The sequence below is a fragment of the Bufo bufo genome, chromosome 1 (assembly GCF_905171765.1).
Source record: "Bufo bufo chromosome 1, aBufBuf1.1, whole genome shotgun sequence".
In the NCBI taxonomy this organism is placed as follows: Eukaryota; Metazoa; Chordata; class Amphibia; order Anura; family Bufonidae; genus Bufo; species Bufo bufo.
Window position 1 is genome coordinate 528,727,430 of NC_053389.1, and position 20,119 is coordinate 528,747,548.

Here is a 20,119-nt window from a genome sequence, read left to right on the forward strand (position 1 = left end):
GGCCGGCCAGTCGCTCCTCCTACTGGTAAGTGACAGGTCTGTGCTATAAGCAATGCGAATGTTCCTCCTCGTTGATTTCCTGAGACAGTACAGCACCAAGGCCTACTTCGGAGGCATCGGTCTGTACTATAAAATCCCTTTTGAAGTCGAGCGTCACCAAAACGGGGACCCACAGAGGGCCGAATTCAAAGCAGAGAAAGCCTCTTCCACCTGAGCATCCCAGTGGACCATCACTGACTTGCATCCCTTCAAGAGCCCTGTCAATGGTGTGGCCACCATAGCAAAGTGGGGGACAAACCTCATATAATATTCCACCATTCCTAGGACTGATTTTACTTGCCTAGTAGTGACAGGTCGGGGCCAATTCCGTATCGTCTCTATTTTGTTCACTTGTGATTAGATGACTCCATGCCCAATGACATACCCCAGGTATTTTGTCTCCTCTAACCCTATTGCAAATTTTTTGGGATTAGCTGTTGGTCCATCCTTTCGATGGGAGTCCAGTACAACCTGTACTTTTGGTAGGTGACTTTCCCAGTCGGTACTGTGAATGACAATATCTTACAGGTAAGCCGAAGCGAACTGACAATGTGGACGCATCATAATGTCCATGAGCCATTGAAAAGTGGCAGAGGCGCCATGCAGACCAAAGGGTAACACCTTATATTGGTACAACCCCTCTGGTGTGATAAAGGCAGTTTTCTCTTTGGCCGCCTCCGTCAAGGGTACCTGCCAGTACCCTTTGGTGAGGTCGAAAACAGAAAAATACCAGGCTTTGCCTAACCTCTCAATAAGCGCATCAAATTTAGAAATCTCATTTAGTTTGCGGAAATCGTTACAGAACCGTAACGTCCCGTCAGGCTTGGGTATTAAGACTGGCCCATTCACTTTTCGACTCCTCAATGACATCTAGTTGTAGCATTAGCTGCACTTCTTCCGAGATGGCTTGTTGCCGAGACTCGGGTACCCGGTATGGTTTCAACCCAACTCTGGCCTAAGGCTCAGTGACAATATCATATTGAATGGTAGAAGTGCACCCAGGGAGGTCCGAGAACACATCCGTGTTCCTGCTGACAAACTCCCTGGCCTCCTGAGTCTGTTTAGTGGAAAGGATGTCAGCAGTCTTCACTGTGGCAACTGCTTCCCTTGTATCAGACCGTGGGGCTGGAAACTCTTCTCCTAGAAAACTCGGCAGCGGGCTGTCGTCCGTACTGGTCTCCCTATCTTTCCAAGGTTTAAGTAAATTCACATGGTACACCTGCTCTGGCTTTCGCTGCCCTGGCTGGTGTACCTTGTAGTTTACCTCACAAACTTTTTCGAGTACTTCGTAGGGTCCTTGCCACCTAGCCATGAACTTACTGTCCACCGTTGGTACCTGAACCAAAACCCGATCACCCGGGTTAAAGATCCGGTCCCGAGCCTGCCGATTATAGACCCTACTCTGGGCTAGCTGGGCTGCCTCCATCTGCTCCCTAACAAGTGGAAACACTGTCTCCATCCTCTCTTGCATCTGAGTGACATATTCAATTACAATTTTATACAGTGTGGGTTGTTGTTCCCACACCTCTTTGTCTATGTCCGAAAGACCGCGAGGATGTCGGCCATATAGCAGGGCGAGAACCCAGTAGAGGCCTGGGGCACCTCTGGCACTGTGAACATGAGAGAGGGCAGAAGAAGGTCCCAATCCCTCCCATCCTTAGACACCACTCTTTTTAACATGTTTTTTAATGTTTGATTAAACCTCTCTACCAGGACGTCCGTTTGCGGATGATAAACGGACGTCCGTAGATGTTTTAAATGCAGTAACTTACAGAGTTCCCTCATGACTAGGGTTAAGCGAACCCGAACTTTAGGGTTTTTGGACACCGGACCCGAACCTGAACTTTTCAGTAAAAGTTCGGGTTCGGTGTTCGGTGAGTTAATGGTGCTTTTTAAAAGGCTGCAGAGCAGCCAATCAACAAGCGTTTAACTCTTGTGCCCTTAGAAGCCATCACAGCCATGCTACTAATGGCATGGCTGTGATTGGCCAGTGCAGCATGTGACCCAGCCTCTATATAAGCTGGAGTCACATAGCTCTGCACGTCACTCTGCTCTTATTAGTGTAGGGATAGGATGCTGCTGCTGTGAGGGAGAGAATAGGAAAGAATCAGTTATCATAAGTGCTTGTTAACTCAGCGATCTACAGAGATTTTGTTTTGTGGGTGCAGTGCACAATTTTTTTACCCTGCTCTGAGCCCAGTGACACAGAAAAAAGAAATTTTATCCGTCTGTTAGTTAGGTGGGCGTCGGCGGACATTTTATGCAAGTTCAGTGCACCAGTAAAGCATATTTTCATTTGTGACAGTGAAATACAAGCTTGAAATACTGCAATTATATTCTGGTTTTAAAAAAACACAATTTTTTTGCAATACCCTACATCTGGTGCCTTTGCTGCTGTCGTGATGCTGCTGGTGGAGCTCCTGTTGCAGGGAGAGGACGTGGTCGATCTGTTCCAGCTACACACACAAGTGAAACACTTTCCTCAGGTGAAAGTAGGCGACAGAACCTTCAGCATTATTTGGTAGGGCCGAATGTGGCTCTACGAATGGTGAGGCCAGAACAAGTACAGGTGATAGTAGATTGGGTGGCTGACAGTGCCTCCAGTTCCTTCACATTGTCTCCCACCCAGTCTCCTGCTTAAAGATCAGAGCTGGCACCTGCAGCCCATGTCCATCAGTCCTTCACCTCTCCCCCTTGCAAATCAGCCAAGCAGTCTGAGCCCCAAGTCATGGAGCAGTCTCTTCTGCTTTTTGATTACATTGCTAGCAGGGTTTCCCAGGGCCATCCACATAGCCCTGCCCCAGAAGTGGAAGAGATTGAGTGCACCGATGCCCAACCACTTATATTTCAGGATGAGTACATGGGAAGACCACCGCAGCACGTCTTGGATGATGACGAAACATAGGTGCCAACTGCTGTGCCTTTCTGCAGTGTGCAGACCGACAAGGAGGGCAGAGGTGAAGACTGGGAGGAAGATGATGTGGAGGACGATAAGGTCCTCGATCCCACATGGAATCAACGTCATGCGAGTGACCTGTGTAGTTCGGAGGAAGAGGCAGTGGTCGCACAGAGCCACCATCATAGCAGAAGAGGGAGAAGGGTGCAAAAGCGGAGCGGCCGTCCCCTAGACAGTATGCCTGCTACTGCCCACTGCAGCAAGGGACCGAGAAAACAAAAGCCAGCTCCAAGGAGTTCTCTGGCGTGGCAGTTCTTCAGACAATGTGCTGATGAGAAGACACGAGTGGTTTGCACGCTGTGCAATTAGAGCCTGAAGCGAGGCATAAACATTCTCAACCTGAGCACAACCTGCATGACCAGGCATCTAAGTGCATAGCACGAGCTGCAGTGGAGTAGACACCTCAAAAACCAAAAAAGGTCTCTGGCTCCTCCTGCTTCCTCTTCTGCTGCAATCTCGGCCTCTTCATCCACCTCTGGAGTGACAGTGGCACCTGCCACCCGGTAATCAGATGATCTGCCAGGAACGCCACCACCTTGGTCTCCAAGCATCTCCACAATGTCCCATGGAAGCGTTCAACTCCCTATCTCCAAAACACTGGAGTGAAAGAGGAAGTACCCCCCTACCCACCGATCCCTGGCCCTGAATGCCAGCATTTCAAAATTACTGGCCTTTGAAATGCTGTCATTCCGTCTGGTGGAGATGGAGAGTTTTAAAATCCTTATGGCACAGCACGTCGTGCCCAGCCACCACTACTTTTCAAGGCGAGCCGTCCCTTCCCTGCACAACCAAGTGGGGGACAAAATCAAGTGTGCACTGCGCAAAGCCATCTGTGGCAAGGTCCACCTAACTACGGATATGTGGACCAGTAAGCACGGTCAGGGACGTTATATCTCCCTAACAGCACACTGGGTAAATGAAGTGGTGGCTGGGCATGAGGCAGATAGCAGTTTGGCGCATGTCCTTCCACCACCGAGGATTGCAGGGCGCTTCAGTTTGCTTCCTGTTGCTTCCTCCCCCTAATCCGCTTCCTCATCCTCTACCGCCTCCTCATCCGGTCAGCGTAACACCTTCACCACAAACTTCAGCACAGCCAGGGGTAAACAACAGCAGGCAGTTTTAAAACTTATCTGTTTGGGGGACAAACTCCACACGGCGCAGGAGCTGTGGACGGGCATGGAACAACAGACCGATAAGTGGTTGGTGCCAGTAAGCCTAAAATCCCACCCTGGTGGTGTGCGATAATGGGCGAAATCTCGTAGTAGCTCTGGAACTAGCCGGTTTGACCCACATCACTTGCCTGGCGCATGTGCTGAATTTTGTGGTGCAGAGATTCCTTAAAAATTACCCCGATATGTCAGAGCTGCTGCAGAAAGTGCAGGCCGTCTATGAGTGCTTTCGGCGTTCTCACCCTGCTGCTGCCTGTCAGCACTGCAGCAAAATTTTGACCTTCCCGCTCACCACCTCATATGCGACGTGACCACAAGGTGGAACTCCACCTTGCACATGCTGGAGAGACTGTGCGAGCAGGCGATAATGGAGTTTCAGCTGCAGCACGCACGGGTGAGTCGCTCTGCGGAACAGCACCACTTCACCACTAATGAGTGGGCCTCCATGCGAGACCTGTGTGCCTTGTTGCGCTGTTTCGAGTACTCCACCAACATGGCCATGGCCGATAACGCCGTTCTCAGCGTTACTATCTCACTTCTATGCCTCCTTGAAAAAATGCTTTGGGCGATTATGGAAGATGATGTGGCACAGGAGGAGGAGGAGGAGGAAGAGGGATCATTTCATAGGGTTTCAGGCCAGTCATTCACAAGTAGCTCCGAGGGTGGGTTCCTGCACCCACAAACACCAGATACACAATTGTCCAGCCAGGGCACAGTTCTGGAGGATGATGAGGTGGAGGATGAGGAGATGGAGGAGGAGGAACCGTGTTCACAGCAGGGTGGCACTCAAACCAGATCATGGCCATCACTTGTGCGTGGCTGGGGGGATACAGAGGACACAGATAATACACCTCCCACAGAGGACAGCTTTTCGTTCCCTCTGGGCAGCCTGGCACATATGAGCGATTACACTGCGTGCAGAATTATTAGGCAAATGAGTATTTTGACCACATCATCCTCTTTATGCATGTTGTCTTACTCCAAGCTGTATAGGCTCGAAAGCCTACTACCAATTAAGCATATTAGGTGATGTGCATCTCTGTAATGAGAAGAGGTGTGGTCTAATGACATCAACACCCTATATTAGGTGTGCATAATTATTAGGCAACTTCCTTTCCTTTGGCAAAATGGGTCAAAAGAAGGACTTGACAGGCTCAGAAAAGTCAAAAATAGTGAGATATCTTGCAGAGGGATGCAGCACTCTTAAAATTGCAAAGCTTCTGAAGCGTGATCATCAAACAATCAAGCGTTTCATTCAAAATAGTCAACAGGGTCGCAAGAAGCGTGTGGAAAAACCAAGGCGCAAAATAACTGCCCATGAACTGAGAAAAGTCAAGCGTGCAGCTGCCAAGATGCCACTTGCCACCAGTTTGGCCATATTTCAGAGCTGCAACATCACTGGAGTGCCCAAAAGCACAAGGTGTGCAATACTCAGAGACATGGCCAAGGTAAGAAAGGCTGAAAGACGACCACCACTGAACAAGACACACAAGCTGAAATGTCAAGACTGGGCTAAGAAATATCTCAAGACTGATTTTTCTAAGGTTTTATGGACTGATGAAATGAGAGTGAGTCTTGATGGGCCAGATGGATGGGCCCGTGGCTGGATTGGTAAAGGGCAGAGAGCTCCAGTCCGACTCAGACGCCAGCAAGGTGGAGGTGGAGTACTGGTTTGGGCTGGTATCATCAAAGATGAGCTTGTGGGGCCTTTTCGGGTTGAGGATGGAGTCAAGCTCAACTCCCAGTCCTACTGCCAGTTTCTGGAAGACACCTTCTTCAAGCAGTGGTACAGGAAGAAGTCTGCATCCTTCAAGAAAAACATGATTTTCATGCAGGACAATGCTCCATCACACGCGTCCAAGTACTCCACAGCGTGGCTGGCAAGAAAGGGTATAAAAGAAGAAAATCTAATGACATGGCCTCCTTGTTCACCTGATCTGAACCCCATTGAGAACCTGTGGTCCATCATCAAATGTGAGATTTACAAGGAGGGAAAACAGTACACCTCTCTGAACAGTGTCTGGGAGGCTGTGGTTGCTGCTGCACGCAATGTTGATGGTGAACAGATCAAAACACTGACAGAATCCATGGATGGCAGGCTTTTGAGTGTCCTTGCAAAGAAAGGTGGCTATATTGGTCACTGATTTGTTTTTGTTTTGTTTTTGAATGTCAGAAATGTATATTTGTGAATGTTGAGATGTTATATTGGTTTCACTGGTAAAAATAAATAATTGAAATGGGTATATATTTGTTTTTTGTTAAGTTGCCTAATAATTATGCACAGTAATAGTCACCTGCACACACAGATATCCCCCTAAAATAGCTAAAACTAAAAACAAACTAAAAACTACTTCCAAAAATATTCAGCTTTGATATTAATGAGTTTTTTGGGTTCATTGAGAACATGGTTGTTGTTCAATAATAAAATTAATCCTCAAAAATACAACTTGCCTAATAATTCTGCACTCCCTGTACATGCTGCATTGTCTCCGCAATGACCGCCGAGTTGCCCACATTCTAATTTGTGCTGATTACTGGGTGGCCACGCTGCTGGATCCCCGTTACAAGAACAACTTACTGTCCTTAATTCCCTCACTGGAGCGTGATTGTAAGATGCGCGAGTACAAGCGCACGCTGGTAGACGCGCTGCTGGTGGCATTCCACCTGACAGCGGGGGCACAGTGGAAGCACAAGGCGAAGGCAGAGGAGGAGGAAGAGGTCGCCAATGCAGCTGGGGCACCACCAGCACCTCAGAAGGCAGGGTTAGCATGGCCGAAATGTGGAAAAGCTTTGTCAGCACGCCACAACAACCAGCACCACCAGCTGATATGGAACGTCTAAGCAGGAGGCAGCATTTCAGCAACATGGTGGAGCAGTATTTGTGCACACGCCTAAACGTACTGAATGATGGGTCTTTGCCATTCTACTTCTGGGTCTCCAAATTGGGCACATGGCCTTAGCTTGCCCTTTACGCCTTGGAGGTGCTGGCCTGCCCTGCAGCCAGTGTATTGTCTGAACGTGTGTTTAGCAGGGCAGGGGGCATTATCACAGACAAGCGCAGCCGCCTGTCCACAACCAACGTGGACAAGCTCACGTTCATTAAAACCAGTGTTGGCTACCTCGTCCTCTTCCACCGCCGCTTCCACCTACACCGCTACATCCACCACCTCCTCAACCTCCTACTCCATATGGACCTCCACCTCATAGATCAAGATTTAAAAAATATATATATTTTTACGTATTTTATTTTATTTTAAGTCATTTCACTGTCTGATACATTGTTGGGTTACATATCCCAAATTTTTGGCTGTCATATACCCCTGCTCTACCTAGTGGAAAGGTTAATAAATTTCACTAATTTGGCTGTTACATTGTCGGGTGAAATTCACCAATTTTTGGCTGTGATATACCCCTGATCTACCTAGTGGACAGGTTAATAAATTTCACTAATTTGTCTGTTACATTGTAGGGTGAAATTCCCCAATTTTTGGCTATGATATTCTCCTGCTCTACCTAGTGGACAAGGAAATACATTTTACTAATTCGTCTGGTACATTCTTGGTTGACATTTTACCATTTTTGCTGTGATTAAACCCCTGCTCTGCATAGCTGACAGGGACCTAAATTTTAAAAAATTGTTTGTTACATTGTCAGGTGACATTTTACGAATTTTGCCTTATACAAACCCCTGCTCTGCATAGGTGACAGGGACCAAATTTTTGTAAAATTGTCTGTTCAATTGGTGGGTGACATGAACACAATTTGCCGTGAATAAACATTCGATCCTTTCACTTTAACAACTTGCACACGCACTGAATCCGGACCCATTCTTTTCTATGGGGCTGTGCACATGAGCGGTGATTTTCACGCATCACTTGTGCGTTGCGTGAAAATCGCAGCATGCTCTATATTGTGCGTTTTGCGGTGCGATTTTCAAGCATGGTTGCTAAGATGAAAGTCTATTCACTGTATTATTTTCCCTTTTAACATGGTTATAAGGGAAAATAATAGCATTCCTCATACAGAATGCTTAGTAGAAGGTCAATTAAGGGTTAAAAAAAAGTAACTCACCTCCTCCTATTGATCGCGTAGTTGCCGATCTCTTCTTACTTCTTTAATCATGAGCTGCCAGCCAAAGGACCTGTGGTGACGTCACATCACATGGTCCAATCACATGGTCCATCACCGTGGTGATGGACCATGTAATTGGACCATGTGATGAGCTCAGTGATGTCACCACAGGTCCTTTGACAGGTCCTGAAGAAAGAACAGGAGACCAGCAGCTACACGATCAATTGGAGGAGGTGAGTTAATTTTTATTTTATTTTTTAACCCTCAATTGACCTTCTACTAAGCATTCTGTATTAAAGAATGCTATTATTTTCCCTTATAACCATGTTATAAGGGAAAATAATTACATCTACACAACACCGAACCCAAACCTGAACTTCAGTGAAGAAGTTCGGGTCTGGGTAACACAGTCAGTTTTTTATCACGCGCGTGCAAAACGCGTTGCACCCGCGCGATAAAAACTGAACAACGGAACTCAATCGCAGTCAAAACTGACTGCAACGGCGTACCTACTCACTCTGGTTTGCCGCAATGCACCCGGGACGCATCTGGAGCCGAAAGGTGACGCCCGTGTGAACCCAGCCTAACACTAACCTCAACTATTTAAAGCTCAATCTATTGACCTATATACTACACTATTTTATAAAATAAAAAAAATTAAAAAGTTCTGTGAGGAGGAAGGGTGGTTGGAGGATGGGGTTTCAGGGGTGCAGTGTGTGTTTTGGGCACTGTGGGGTGTTTATTGGCACTTGTGGGCACTCTGACAGGAGACCAGTGCAGCGCATCTCTGATCTCCTGAAGTGTAACTGTCAGAATGAGAAGATTGAAGCTGCGCTGTGTGATTTTCCCCTGCCGGCAAGCAGAACGCGCTGCGATTGGTCACTCAGATCTGAGTAACAAATCACATTGATCGGGAAACAGGGACTGCTGTGATTGGTTCCCTGACGGGTGCCCGGATAGCTCTACTGTCTGTGACACCCGTTTCATTACGTACTGTGCACTAACACCACATCATGACTTACATATTACATCATTCGTCAAGGGATTAAACAAGTGATCAGCAAGGCTGCCAAGAGTCAGACACCCACCAATCTCATACTGATCCTAAGGATAGGTCTCAATATCACAAAACTGGAATACACGTTTAAAGTGGTTATTGGGGGGGGGGGGTGATATTCTTTAGAAGCAGTGACCAGACACAGCCAGTGATTGGCTAAGCAGACACCTCCAGGCATTTTCTGGCAAAACATGAAAGTAGAGACCGGTGGAAACCTGATAATCATCAGAATGAAAGCGTCAAGAAATTGGTCAAGGTGAAGCTTATATTTGAGGACTGTAGTTACAGTGCTGGTTTGAAGAATATTTATAAAATATTCTGCTCTCAGCTCATATTTGCACATGCTGCTTATAAGCAAGTACCAGATTCCGAATCAGTGTTTGAATTTAGAATCTGAACTAGCAGAGGGTGCATAGCATACTTCCGAAGCAGTTTCTATTTCTGTTGTTGAGTTCTCCTAAGGCTTATTATTAGGTCTTGATCCAATAAAGCATTTTGGTGTAGTTTTTGATTCTTATATTATCCAGTGGGAGTGTGACTAAAACAGAAAAAAGTATAAAGCAAGGCTGTGCACTTCCTATTTTTGTCTTAACTATTACACCGCAAGCTGGAGAAACTGCACACTATAAACATAGGCCTTTAACTGATGTGAGCATTTACTATGAGTGTCAATTTGAGCAGAACATTGATGTAGCTACTTACTGTTTGTTTCAAGACTTTCGCAGAGTTCCGTTTTGACTTCACCATTGGGCCTGTCATTCCCTTTTTGGATCAGCTTACTCTGCATGGTGGCAGCTGTCACAACAGCCTTGAAGCTCCTCTTTCTTTTTTGAACATTTTGCTCTGGGTGGAAAATGATAATGTAAACCTTGGGCATGTAGAGCATTCCCAGAGAAACGGATGCACTTAAACTCATGGACACTGTTAGTGTAGTGGTCTGGATATACATCTGGAGCAATAGAAAGCAAAGAAAAAAAAAATCAGTAATTGGCAATTGCAGATAATCTTAACAGTGTAAACAAAAAATGGTTAATTCTGTATCCTTTAATAAATGAACATTTCAAAAGACCTTACATATACAATTGGATTCAATCATTTTAGTGTGACATGTTTTGTGTTCCTAGAGTTGGTGAAAGAAAACTAATTATTTTAAAGAGCAAATTATCATCATGGAGAATTTTTAAGGAGGTTTACAGAGAAATATTACAAGTACAATGGGCAAATTCTAATAGCTATGTGTTAATAGTAGAATGATACATAAACCTTTGATATTATTTGCCCCGTGATATTAGTGTCACCTGTGTTAATTTAAATATAAATTTCCAGAAAATGTTGATTGCGCTGCCTTCTGAGTGTAGAGTTCCAATCTCAGACCCTTCTTTCCAATGCTCAGGTTATTCCACCTTGTTGCCAAACAATCGGTTACCAGAGGCTGGTGCACTCACGTACACCTGCACCCTAGAAGTAAGTTATAGTACAAATAGTGAAGTTCCACCAGGTAACCTGAGCATTGGAAAGAAGGGTCTGAGATTGGAACTCTACACACAGAAGGCAGTGCGATCAACATTTTCTGGAAATTTTGACTGTGAAGCGATTTGTACCCACGTCACTTGGTGGATCTGCAGCGCCGATAAGTAACCACAAAGATTAGAGACTGTTTTCTTTTTATTTAATTTAGATATAGGCTAGATCATGTCCTCTCTAGAGATGAGTAAACTTCTTGACATTCAATTCGAGTTCAATTTAGCAAATTTCAAAAAAGAATAAATAAAAAAAAAATTTGATCAGTGCCCAAATAGATTCTACTCAAATCAAATACGCTCCAATTGGTAATTGGTAAATAGTAAATAACACTGAGGTCTCCTAGTTTTTTAAATATAGTAATATTTAATATAATATAGTTATCTCTTTTTACATCATTTTTTCTTACACATTTTTGCTTTTTCTCCCCCCCTCCTTTTAATCTCTTTAACGCAATGACAGCAATAGCAAATAATGTCACATTGACACTAAATGTATAGCTATGGGTAATGATGCCATGAAATGTTCTCTAACACAGGTATAAGAATGCAGATTTTGCTGTAAAATGTCTTTGAACTACATGGTGTGGGGTAGTAATGCTTTCACTAACACGAGTATAACAATGCAATTTTTTGCAGTAAAATTAGTTTGAACTACAATGTAGGATGCAATATTGTATTCCCTAACATAGGTATAACAATGCAATTTTTGCAGTAAAATGAGTTTGAACTGTATGGTCTGTTGCAGTAATGCATTTAATAACATGGCTATAACAGTGACATTTTTATAGTAAAATATCTCTGAACTACATGGTCTGTTTTATTAATGCATTCACTAACATGAGTATGATAATTTGTGATACTGCAGTAAAATTAGTTTGCAACTACTCTTTATCTTGCAGTAGTATACAATTTATTCCATAACAGGTATAATGCACTCAAATGTACAATTACAATACACATTTGTAATTGCAGCAGGTTTATGTTATTGGGGTGCTGGCAACAATTCGATGAACTATATATATATATATATATATATATATATATATATTGTAAGGGATCGCCTCTTATTCGGGGGTCATTCTCACAATGATCTTCATCGACCACAGGGTTAGGGACCAAAACAAACAATCCAAATAAAACACCTGCACGGCTGGGCTCTAACTAAACATGAGGACTCCCTACCTCACTGAAAGCCCCGTTCACACACGGGAAGAACATGCAGCTTTTCCCAGCCTAACAATCCAGCACTTCCAGGCTGTAACAAAGTCCAGTACCTTTTGGGGGATTGTGGCCCAGAAGTCCTCCTGACTCTGGCCTAGCGACCGTCGATTCCAAGACCTTGCGGAGTCCCCCAAAGTTCAGGCCAACACCTAGCCCCGTGGCCCCTCAGCCAGCTTGGCTGAGCCCACTTATACAGAGCCTTCCCAGGCCTCTGCTGTACACAGACTCTTCCTCCTCCTAACAGTCTGGACTGGGCTCTTATCCCAGACTGATTGTTCCACCTGGTGCGGCCTCTGACCTGCTGATTGACAGCGAAGAAATAGAAACTCCTGCCATATCTCTCCCCTAGCATCCGTGAGGCCTGTCACTGCCTCACATATCCCCACCCCCTCTGTTCAAACCTGTGGTGGTGAACACATGTACCAACCGGATGTTCGAGATAGGGCATCCGAATTATACTGCCATCCCCCGGCTCAACGTTCCCCCTGGAAGAGATGGCCAGCTTCCCTTTATTTTGCCAGACCCATGCCATCAGAGCTTGGTTTGTCATAAACACTGCCTTCCTACCTAGACTACAGTGTCTAAGGGCCTCCTCCGACTTCTCTGCACTGGAGAACTTAGCTTTCTGGCTTGCTTCTTTTCCAGATTTCTTCTTAGGCCCCCAACCTTTAACTTCTGCAACCTTTACAACCGAGTTTTCCACGGGGAGTTCCCGCCTCCTCCTTTTGTTGGAGATCCGGCTGGTCAGTTTTAAACCACACTTCAGCCGCTCTAATGTCACCTGGTGTTCCCACTCACTTTATTTCTTTATTCTATCACCAGATAGCACTTCACTTTTTTCTTTAGTCCCCACAAGGGTTACCTTAGGTTTGGCTTCAGTATCAGAGTCTTCTGCTTCTTCAGTGGCTCTCCCCACTTCGGCAGACCCCTCTTCAGCCTTATCCTTGGTCTTTGGAACATCTGAGGATTTCTCCCATTCCAACTCATCAGACTTAGCTTCGTCAGCCTTTGAGTCTCCTTTGGAGTCTCCATTCACTTTTTTTTAGCTTTCTCATCCTTCTCAGACACGGCATCATATACTTCAAATCTAAACCCCTCCTCCTCTTTCTCATCAAGGTTGGAGGTACTGGGGACACCAGGGTCTTCACTAGACTCGTCGTCTTCTGGTATTTTCTCCATAGGCTCATCACCCAGGATATTGTTCTCCTTTCGGGCAGGATTCAGGAGAGCCAGTCCATTGTAGTAGACAGGATCCTCATACTGGTCATCCGTCTCCCCGTATTTCTTCCCCAGAAGAGTGCTGGCTTTCTGGAGGGCATTGACAGCAGAGGAAATGTCTTTCATGACCAGGTCCTGGCCACACACTGCCATGAATCTCTTGTCTTCTGCATCCACATCAGCCCCATCAACAGGTTCAGCAGATACATCTATCTTCTTCTCTGCCTCGGCCGTCACCACAGCGCCACCATCTCCAGTCCCATTCTTAACAGGCTCTGGCTTAGACTTCTCTCAGAGGACTCTCCTCTTCAGGTTTCTCATTTTCCACCTGTTGCTCGAGAGCACGCTTAGATTTCGCCAACTCAAAGACGTTCGGGGATCATTCTCACAATGATCCATCATCTTTTGAGCTCATGAGATTTTCCATCTCTGCGTTGCCTGTTCAGCCTCTCAAATTCATCAATCAGCATTTTTATACCGCATACATTTTTACCAAGAGGTGGAGCTCCTTCCCCAATCACAGCCTGCAAAGGAAAAGGATCATCATCATCATCACCACTATCATGATATTTTTCATTAGTATCCACATTGCCATTATGCCTATCCGCAACCTTGGCACCCTTGTTTTCAATGGTCATATCACTTAAACCATTGTGCAGCTTCCTCGCATAGTCCCTAGCTACCAAGCTGGCATGTACCAGGCTCACCTGGCTTTCGGTGTCCACCAACTTGGACTGGACTGTCCTTTACCATAATGTCACACAATTGTTTAGCAGTCTCTATTCCCGGTGTCTCAACACCTCCCGGCTCGGCAGGTAGCAACTGCTGCTGGCTCACACCCCAGTTCACGGCTTCTGAGGTACCAGGGCACGGGTCATTAACATGCCCACCCTCCAGAGCTGAGCTCACTGTCACTTTGTCAGCTATACAAGTAATTGCTGGAACGATCTTACCCCTTGTAATCAACCATTCCGGTAAAGCAGTGACATTCTCTCCCGCGGACTCATCAAGGTTGGGGTTGCTCCTAGCAACAGGTTTACTGCACCTCCGCACTTCCTCTCTAGGACTCCGGACACAGTCACAGGGAAGATATGCACTCCTGAGAACCGCACCGCTCTCCACCTCTTTGTCTTCCCGACGGTTGCCCTTGGCAACGGCACATATCTGCTGTTCATCAGATTCTCCAGGTACACAATTTGTAGCATTTTCTCCGCTCCACAGCTGCCAAAATAATGGGAAGTCTTTGCCAAGCACAAACTCCACTTCCAGGGTCTCACATTTTAAGAGCTCCCATTGCACAGGGCCATAGTCTGTTATAAAGGTAAGTGACACCTTAGTTGTTGTCTCTGGCCCTCTTGTCACAAAGTTCAAAATTTCGGGCAGGACCTGAGACACTTGTTGGCGGGAGTCTAGTATAACCCCCAGCAGGATCCCCTCGATCACCATCTCACAGGACTTTTCCCACGCGCTCCACCATTTGGCAGCCATTTTGAAAGGTCAGTTTCTTTTACTGTGCCCTTTAAATCCCTGCACAGCTTGCACCTCAGAAAAAAAGTCCAGATTAACCAGCAGTTTTCTAGCAGCACCTGCTCCAGCGAACAAGCAGGCTTCCGGCCCTTAACCTCTTAAGGACATAGGGCGTACAGGAACGCCCTTGTGCCCTGGTACTTAAGGACACAGGGCGTACAGGTACGTCCTATGTATTTCCGATCACTGCCGTGCGGCTGGCAGTGATCGGAACCCGGTGCTTGGTCAAATCATTGAGCAGGCACCTAGGCTAAATGCGCGGGGGGGTCCCATGACCCCCCCATGTCGGCGATCGCGGCAAACCGCAGTTCAATTCAGACCTGCAGTTTGCTGCGATTTCTGCAGTTTCTGGTCCGCGGGGATCAGAAACTTTATATGCCTAAAATAACGTTTTATTAACCCCCCCTGCACCTCCGAATGATTTTATGGTGGCGGGAGGTGCAGGGGGAGGGTTGCGGGCGGTGTGGGCGGTGCGGGAGGCGGGCGGTGCGGCAGGCGGGATCGCGATCCCCCGCCCGCCTCCCCTTGTATAATCGTTGGTTTCTAGTGGGTATACCAGGGTGCCAGCACATTGTTGGCACCCTGGTATAAACGGCTGACATCTGCGATGCGATGTCAGCCGTTTAACCCTTTCCATACTGCGGTCAGTACGGACCGCTGTATGGAAAAGGTTAACAGCGCAGGGAGCTCCCTCCCTCTCCCATCGGGGGGCTGCTGTGCCTTTGCAGCCCCCCGATGGGAGAGGGAGAGAGCTCCCAGACAGCCCCCCGATAGATCCCCTCCTTACCATTCCCCGTCTGCGCAGTTCTGACCAGTACTGAGCAGACGGGGAAGGTTCCCATGGCAACAGGACGCCTCTCAGGCATCCTGCTGTCCATGGTGCTGAACAGATCTGTGCTAAAAGGCATAGATCTGTTCAGACAAGTGTAAAATACAGTGCAGTACAATATATATTGTACTGTACTGTATTATACAGACATCAGACCCACTGGATCTTCAAGAACCAAGTGGGTCTGGGTCAAAATAAAAGTGAATAAAAGTGAAAAAAAAGTAAAAATCAAAAAACACATTTATCACTGATTAAAAATGAAAAAAATAAAATTCCCTACACATGTTTGGTATTGCCGCGTCCGTAACGACCTGATCTATAAAACGGTTATGTTACTTTACCCGAACGGTGAACGCCATAAAAATAAAAAATAAAAAACTATGATGAAATTGAAATTTTGCCCACCTTACTTCCCAAAAAAGGTAATAAAAGTGATCAAAAAAGTCGCATGTACGCCAAAATTGTAACAATCAAACCGTCATCTCATCCCGCAAAAATCATACCCTACCCAAGATAATCGCCCAAAAACTGAAAAAACTATGGCTCTTAGACTATGGAAACACTAAAACATGATTTTTTTTTTGTTTCAAAAATGAAATCATTGTGTAAAACTTACATAAATAAAAAAAAAAGTATGCATATTAGGTATCGCCGCGTCCGTATCGACCGGCTCTATAAAAATATCACATGATCTAACCCCTCAGATGACCACCGTAAAAAAATAAAAATAAAAACGGTGTAAAAAAAGCCATGTTTTGTCATCTTACATCACAAAAAGTGTAATAGCAAGCAATCAAAAAGTCATATGCACCCCAAAATAGATGCCAATCAAACCGTCATCTCATCCCGCAAAAAATGAGACCCTACTTAAGATAATCGCCCAAAAACTGAAAAAACTATGGCTCTTAGACTATGGAGACACTAAAACATTTTTTTTGTTTTAAAAATGAAATCATTGTGTAAAATCATTGTGATTCACCATGGTAAAAGATCATGTGACGTACCATGTGATGACCAGAGTGACGTCATCCCAGGTCCTTAAACTATAGTTAATGCTCTCCACAGGTCCTATACAGTAAAAGAGTCAGACGGAGATGCCGGGCATCGCGAGCAAGTGGATTAAGGTGAGTTAAATGTTTTTTTATTTTTTTTTAACCCCTCCAGCCCTGTTTTACTATGCATTCTGTATTCAGAATGCTATTATTTTCCCTTATTACCATGTTATAAGGGAAAATAATACTATTTACAGAACACTGATCCCAAGGGTTTGGGTACCAAACACGCGCGATTTTTCTCACGCGAGTGCAAAACGCATTACAATGTTTTGCACTCGCGCGGAAAAATCGCGGGTGTTCCCGCAACGCACCCGCACATTTTTCCGCAACGCCCGTGTGAAAGAGGCCTAACAGTCTGGACTGGGCTCTTATCCCAGACTGATTGTTCCACCTGGTGCGGCCTCTGACCTGCTGATTGACAGATTAAAAGCGAAGAAATGGAAACTCCTGCCACAGCCGTGAGGCCTGTCACTGCCTCACAATATATATAAATATATATATATGTATACACCGTATATATATATTATTATTTTTTATTTTTTTTACATATATACTTTCCCAGATCAAAGTCCCAAAATATACTCAGTTATATCTCACTATTCTCTCCCTATACTCTGCTTATAGGATCCCTATCATACTAGATTATGGCTTGTGTCTAACAGCTTTTTGTCAGACAATGCCACAATACATCCTTTTAGGTTGCTAGTTGAACAGGGAATGGCATTCTATGAGGTTCGCAGCAAAAGGACCTTTCTGAATCCTGTCCCTCATTGGCTGATCAGGCTGTCAGCCTCTGAGCCAATTAGAGCAAGCTCTCTCCCCCACTTCCTACCAGTGTTATGTGATCCTTTATCGTCTCCCTCCCTGGCATTGTTATTCCCGCTAATATTCACAATAAAATAGCACTGGGCACCATTTTTATATAATTCATCCGACACAAATGGGCAAAAGTTCAGATTATTTGGCGATTAATTTTTTTGTGAAATTTGTAACAAATCCAATTAAATTTGAATTGATTCACTCAACTTTAGTCCGTTCTGTCCCAAAACTAAAAATTGGTCTGCTAGATTTTGTGTGGGAAGGACTAAGGGCAAAAACACTTGGATGGGTTTTATCACTTCAGCAAGTGGCATTTATCATGAAGAGAAAGTTAATATAAGGCACTTACTAATGTATTGTGATTCTCCATATTGCTTCCTTTGCTGGCTAGATTCATTTTACCAACAAATTATACACTGCTCATTTCCATGATTACAACCACCCTGCAATCCAGCAGCAGTGGTTGTGCTTGCACACTGTAGGAAAAAATGTCTGCCTCTCTGGTGGCTGGGACTGTAGCAGCTTGCATAGCCTGGTGCTTTTGTTTTAGTATGAAAGCACAGCCACGCTGCTGGATTTCAGGGTGGTCATAACCATAGAAATGAGCAGTGTATAATGTGATGGAAAAATGAATCCAGCCAGCAAATGAAGCAATATGGACACTCACAATACATTAGTAAGTGCCTTGTATTAACTTTCTCTACATAATAAATGTCATTTGCTGAAGTGACAAGATCCAACTAGTTTTCACTGCTATTTACTGTGCTTTTGGTCCAGAACAGTTCTGCTATTTTCCAAGAGTTTTCTCCTGTTGTTGCAGCTCTGCCCCATATGAATGGGACTGAGCTGCAATACCAGACACAACACAATCTCACAAGGGAGATTGTGAAAGTGGATTTTTGTCTTTTTATGTGCTCTTTATAGTAATGAATTTTATGTATACTGCGAGCAGAGGGACCCGGCTTCACACGGGTATATTTAGTCTATTTCATTTAATGCTTGTGTGTGTCGTTAAAAGATATCGACAGTATCCACTATAACAGTGTCATCTACAGCACCCGCCCCCTTAACAGAGACCTCCACAGCCACCCACCCTGTAATGCTCACCCCCCACAGTGCCCCGTCTCCTTAAAATGGGACCTCCAAAGCAGCCCACCCCCTTAACTTTGACCTTCACAGCAGCCTGCCCCTTTAACAGTGAGTTCCACAGCATCTCACTCCCTTAACAGTGACCTCGACAGAGCTCCGTTCCCTTAAAATTTGACCTCTACAACACCCTACCCCTTTAACAGTGACTTGTACAGCACCCCGCCCATTAACACTGACCACCATAGCGGACCATTCCCTTAACTGTGACCTCCACAGTTTTCTGTCCCCTTAAAAGAGACCTCCACAGCAGCCCACCCCTTTAACAGTGACCTTTACAGCATCCCAACCCCTTAGCAGTGACCTACACAGCATCCCAACCCCTTAGCAGTGACCTCCACAGCGGCCGCCCCTTTATTAGTGACATCCACAGTACCCCATCTCCTAACAGTGATTTCCACAACACCCTGTCCCCTTAACAGTGGCCTCTACAGCAATCTGCCCCTTAAAAATGACCTCCATAGTGGACCATCCCCTTAACTGTGACCTTCACAGCAGCCCGAGATCCAATTTTAGGCCAGATAGTCCGGCTTTCAGACTCCCTGTCCTCTGTCCGGCGCAGGGCCTAGACGGACACAGGGATGTCGTTTTGAACAGCTCACTCTCAGACAGCAGCACTGTGCTGTCTAAGTGTGAGCTGCAGGGAGAAAGTCACCATCCCTCCCACTCCTGCAGCTGACAGAAGTTGATTTTTACCTTCACTTTTTCAATCCCCGTCAGCTGTGGAGTGGGAGGGGGCATGGCCTAACTGGGTAGGGGCTGTGCCTTAGGGGGACTGGGCTGGGGTTTTTAAGTCCGTCTTTTGAGGGTGGCCTGAATGGCCACCCTACCTGCCCCCTTTAACTGTGACGTGCCTTGACGTACCTTGGCGTGCCTTAGAGGGACCAGGGTGGGGTTTTTAAGTCTGTCTTTTGAGGGTGGCCTGAATGGCCACCCTACCTGCCCCCTTAACTGTGACCTTTACAGCACTCCACTCCCTCAACAGTCTAATCCGGTAGCGCCCTGCCCCTTTAAAGCTGACCCACAGCAGTGACTAAAAATGGCTGGGTTGTTATGTAAACCCGGTGTAAAACTGTGTGTATGTGGAGACTAAGGGCCTGCGAGCCTCTATTGGCTGATAAGGGTCATGTGACCAGGCTTCTATTAGCTATTGCATTTTTCGGGAATATTTCAGGAATGGTACATGCTAGAGATCTGAGACCTGGTCTAAAACCTTTCCCGACATCTGATGTACCTGTGTGCAAAATTTCGTGAATGTAAATGCAATGGTGCAGAAACCTTTAGCGGACATACACACATACATACACTCAGCTTTATATATTAGATCATTTGAATACACGCCCTCTATGAGAAGCACTAAAAACAGTAATACATGTTTTCACTGTGTACATTTAAAGGGAATGTATCCGTTTTTTACTAATTTAATACAGATAATGGTACATAGGTATTCTTTTTCTAATATGTTTTAACATTTTCTGATTGTAGATTT

At 45.5% G+C, this 20,119-nt stretch overlaps 1 protein-coding gene across 1 annotated transcript in view; it reads right to left on the minus strand.

Annotated features, from left to right (window-relative positions):
* Positions 1-20,119, minus strand: part of GRM8 (glutamate metabotropic receptor 8) — a 1,632,513-nt gene that overhangs the window by 48,767 nt on the left and 1,563,627 nt on the right. Inside the window, exon 9 of the mRNA XM_040413776.1 lies at positions 9,995-10,241. Within this exon, the coding sequence (XP_040269710.1) occupies positions 9,995-10,241 (247 nt within the window). The remainder of the gene's footprint in view (positions 1-9,994; positions 10,242-20,119) is intronic.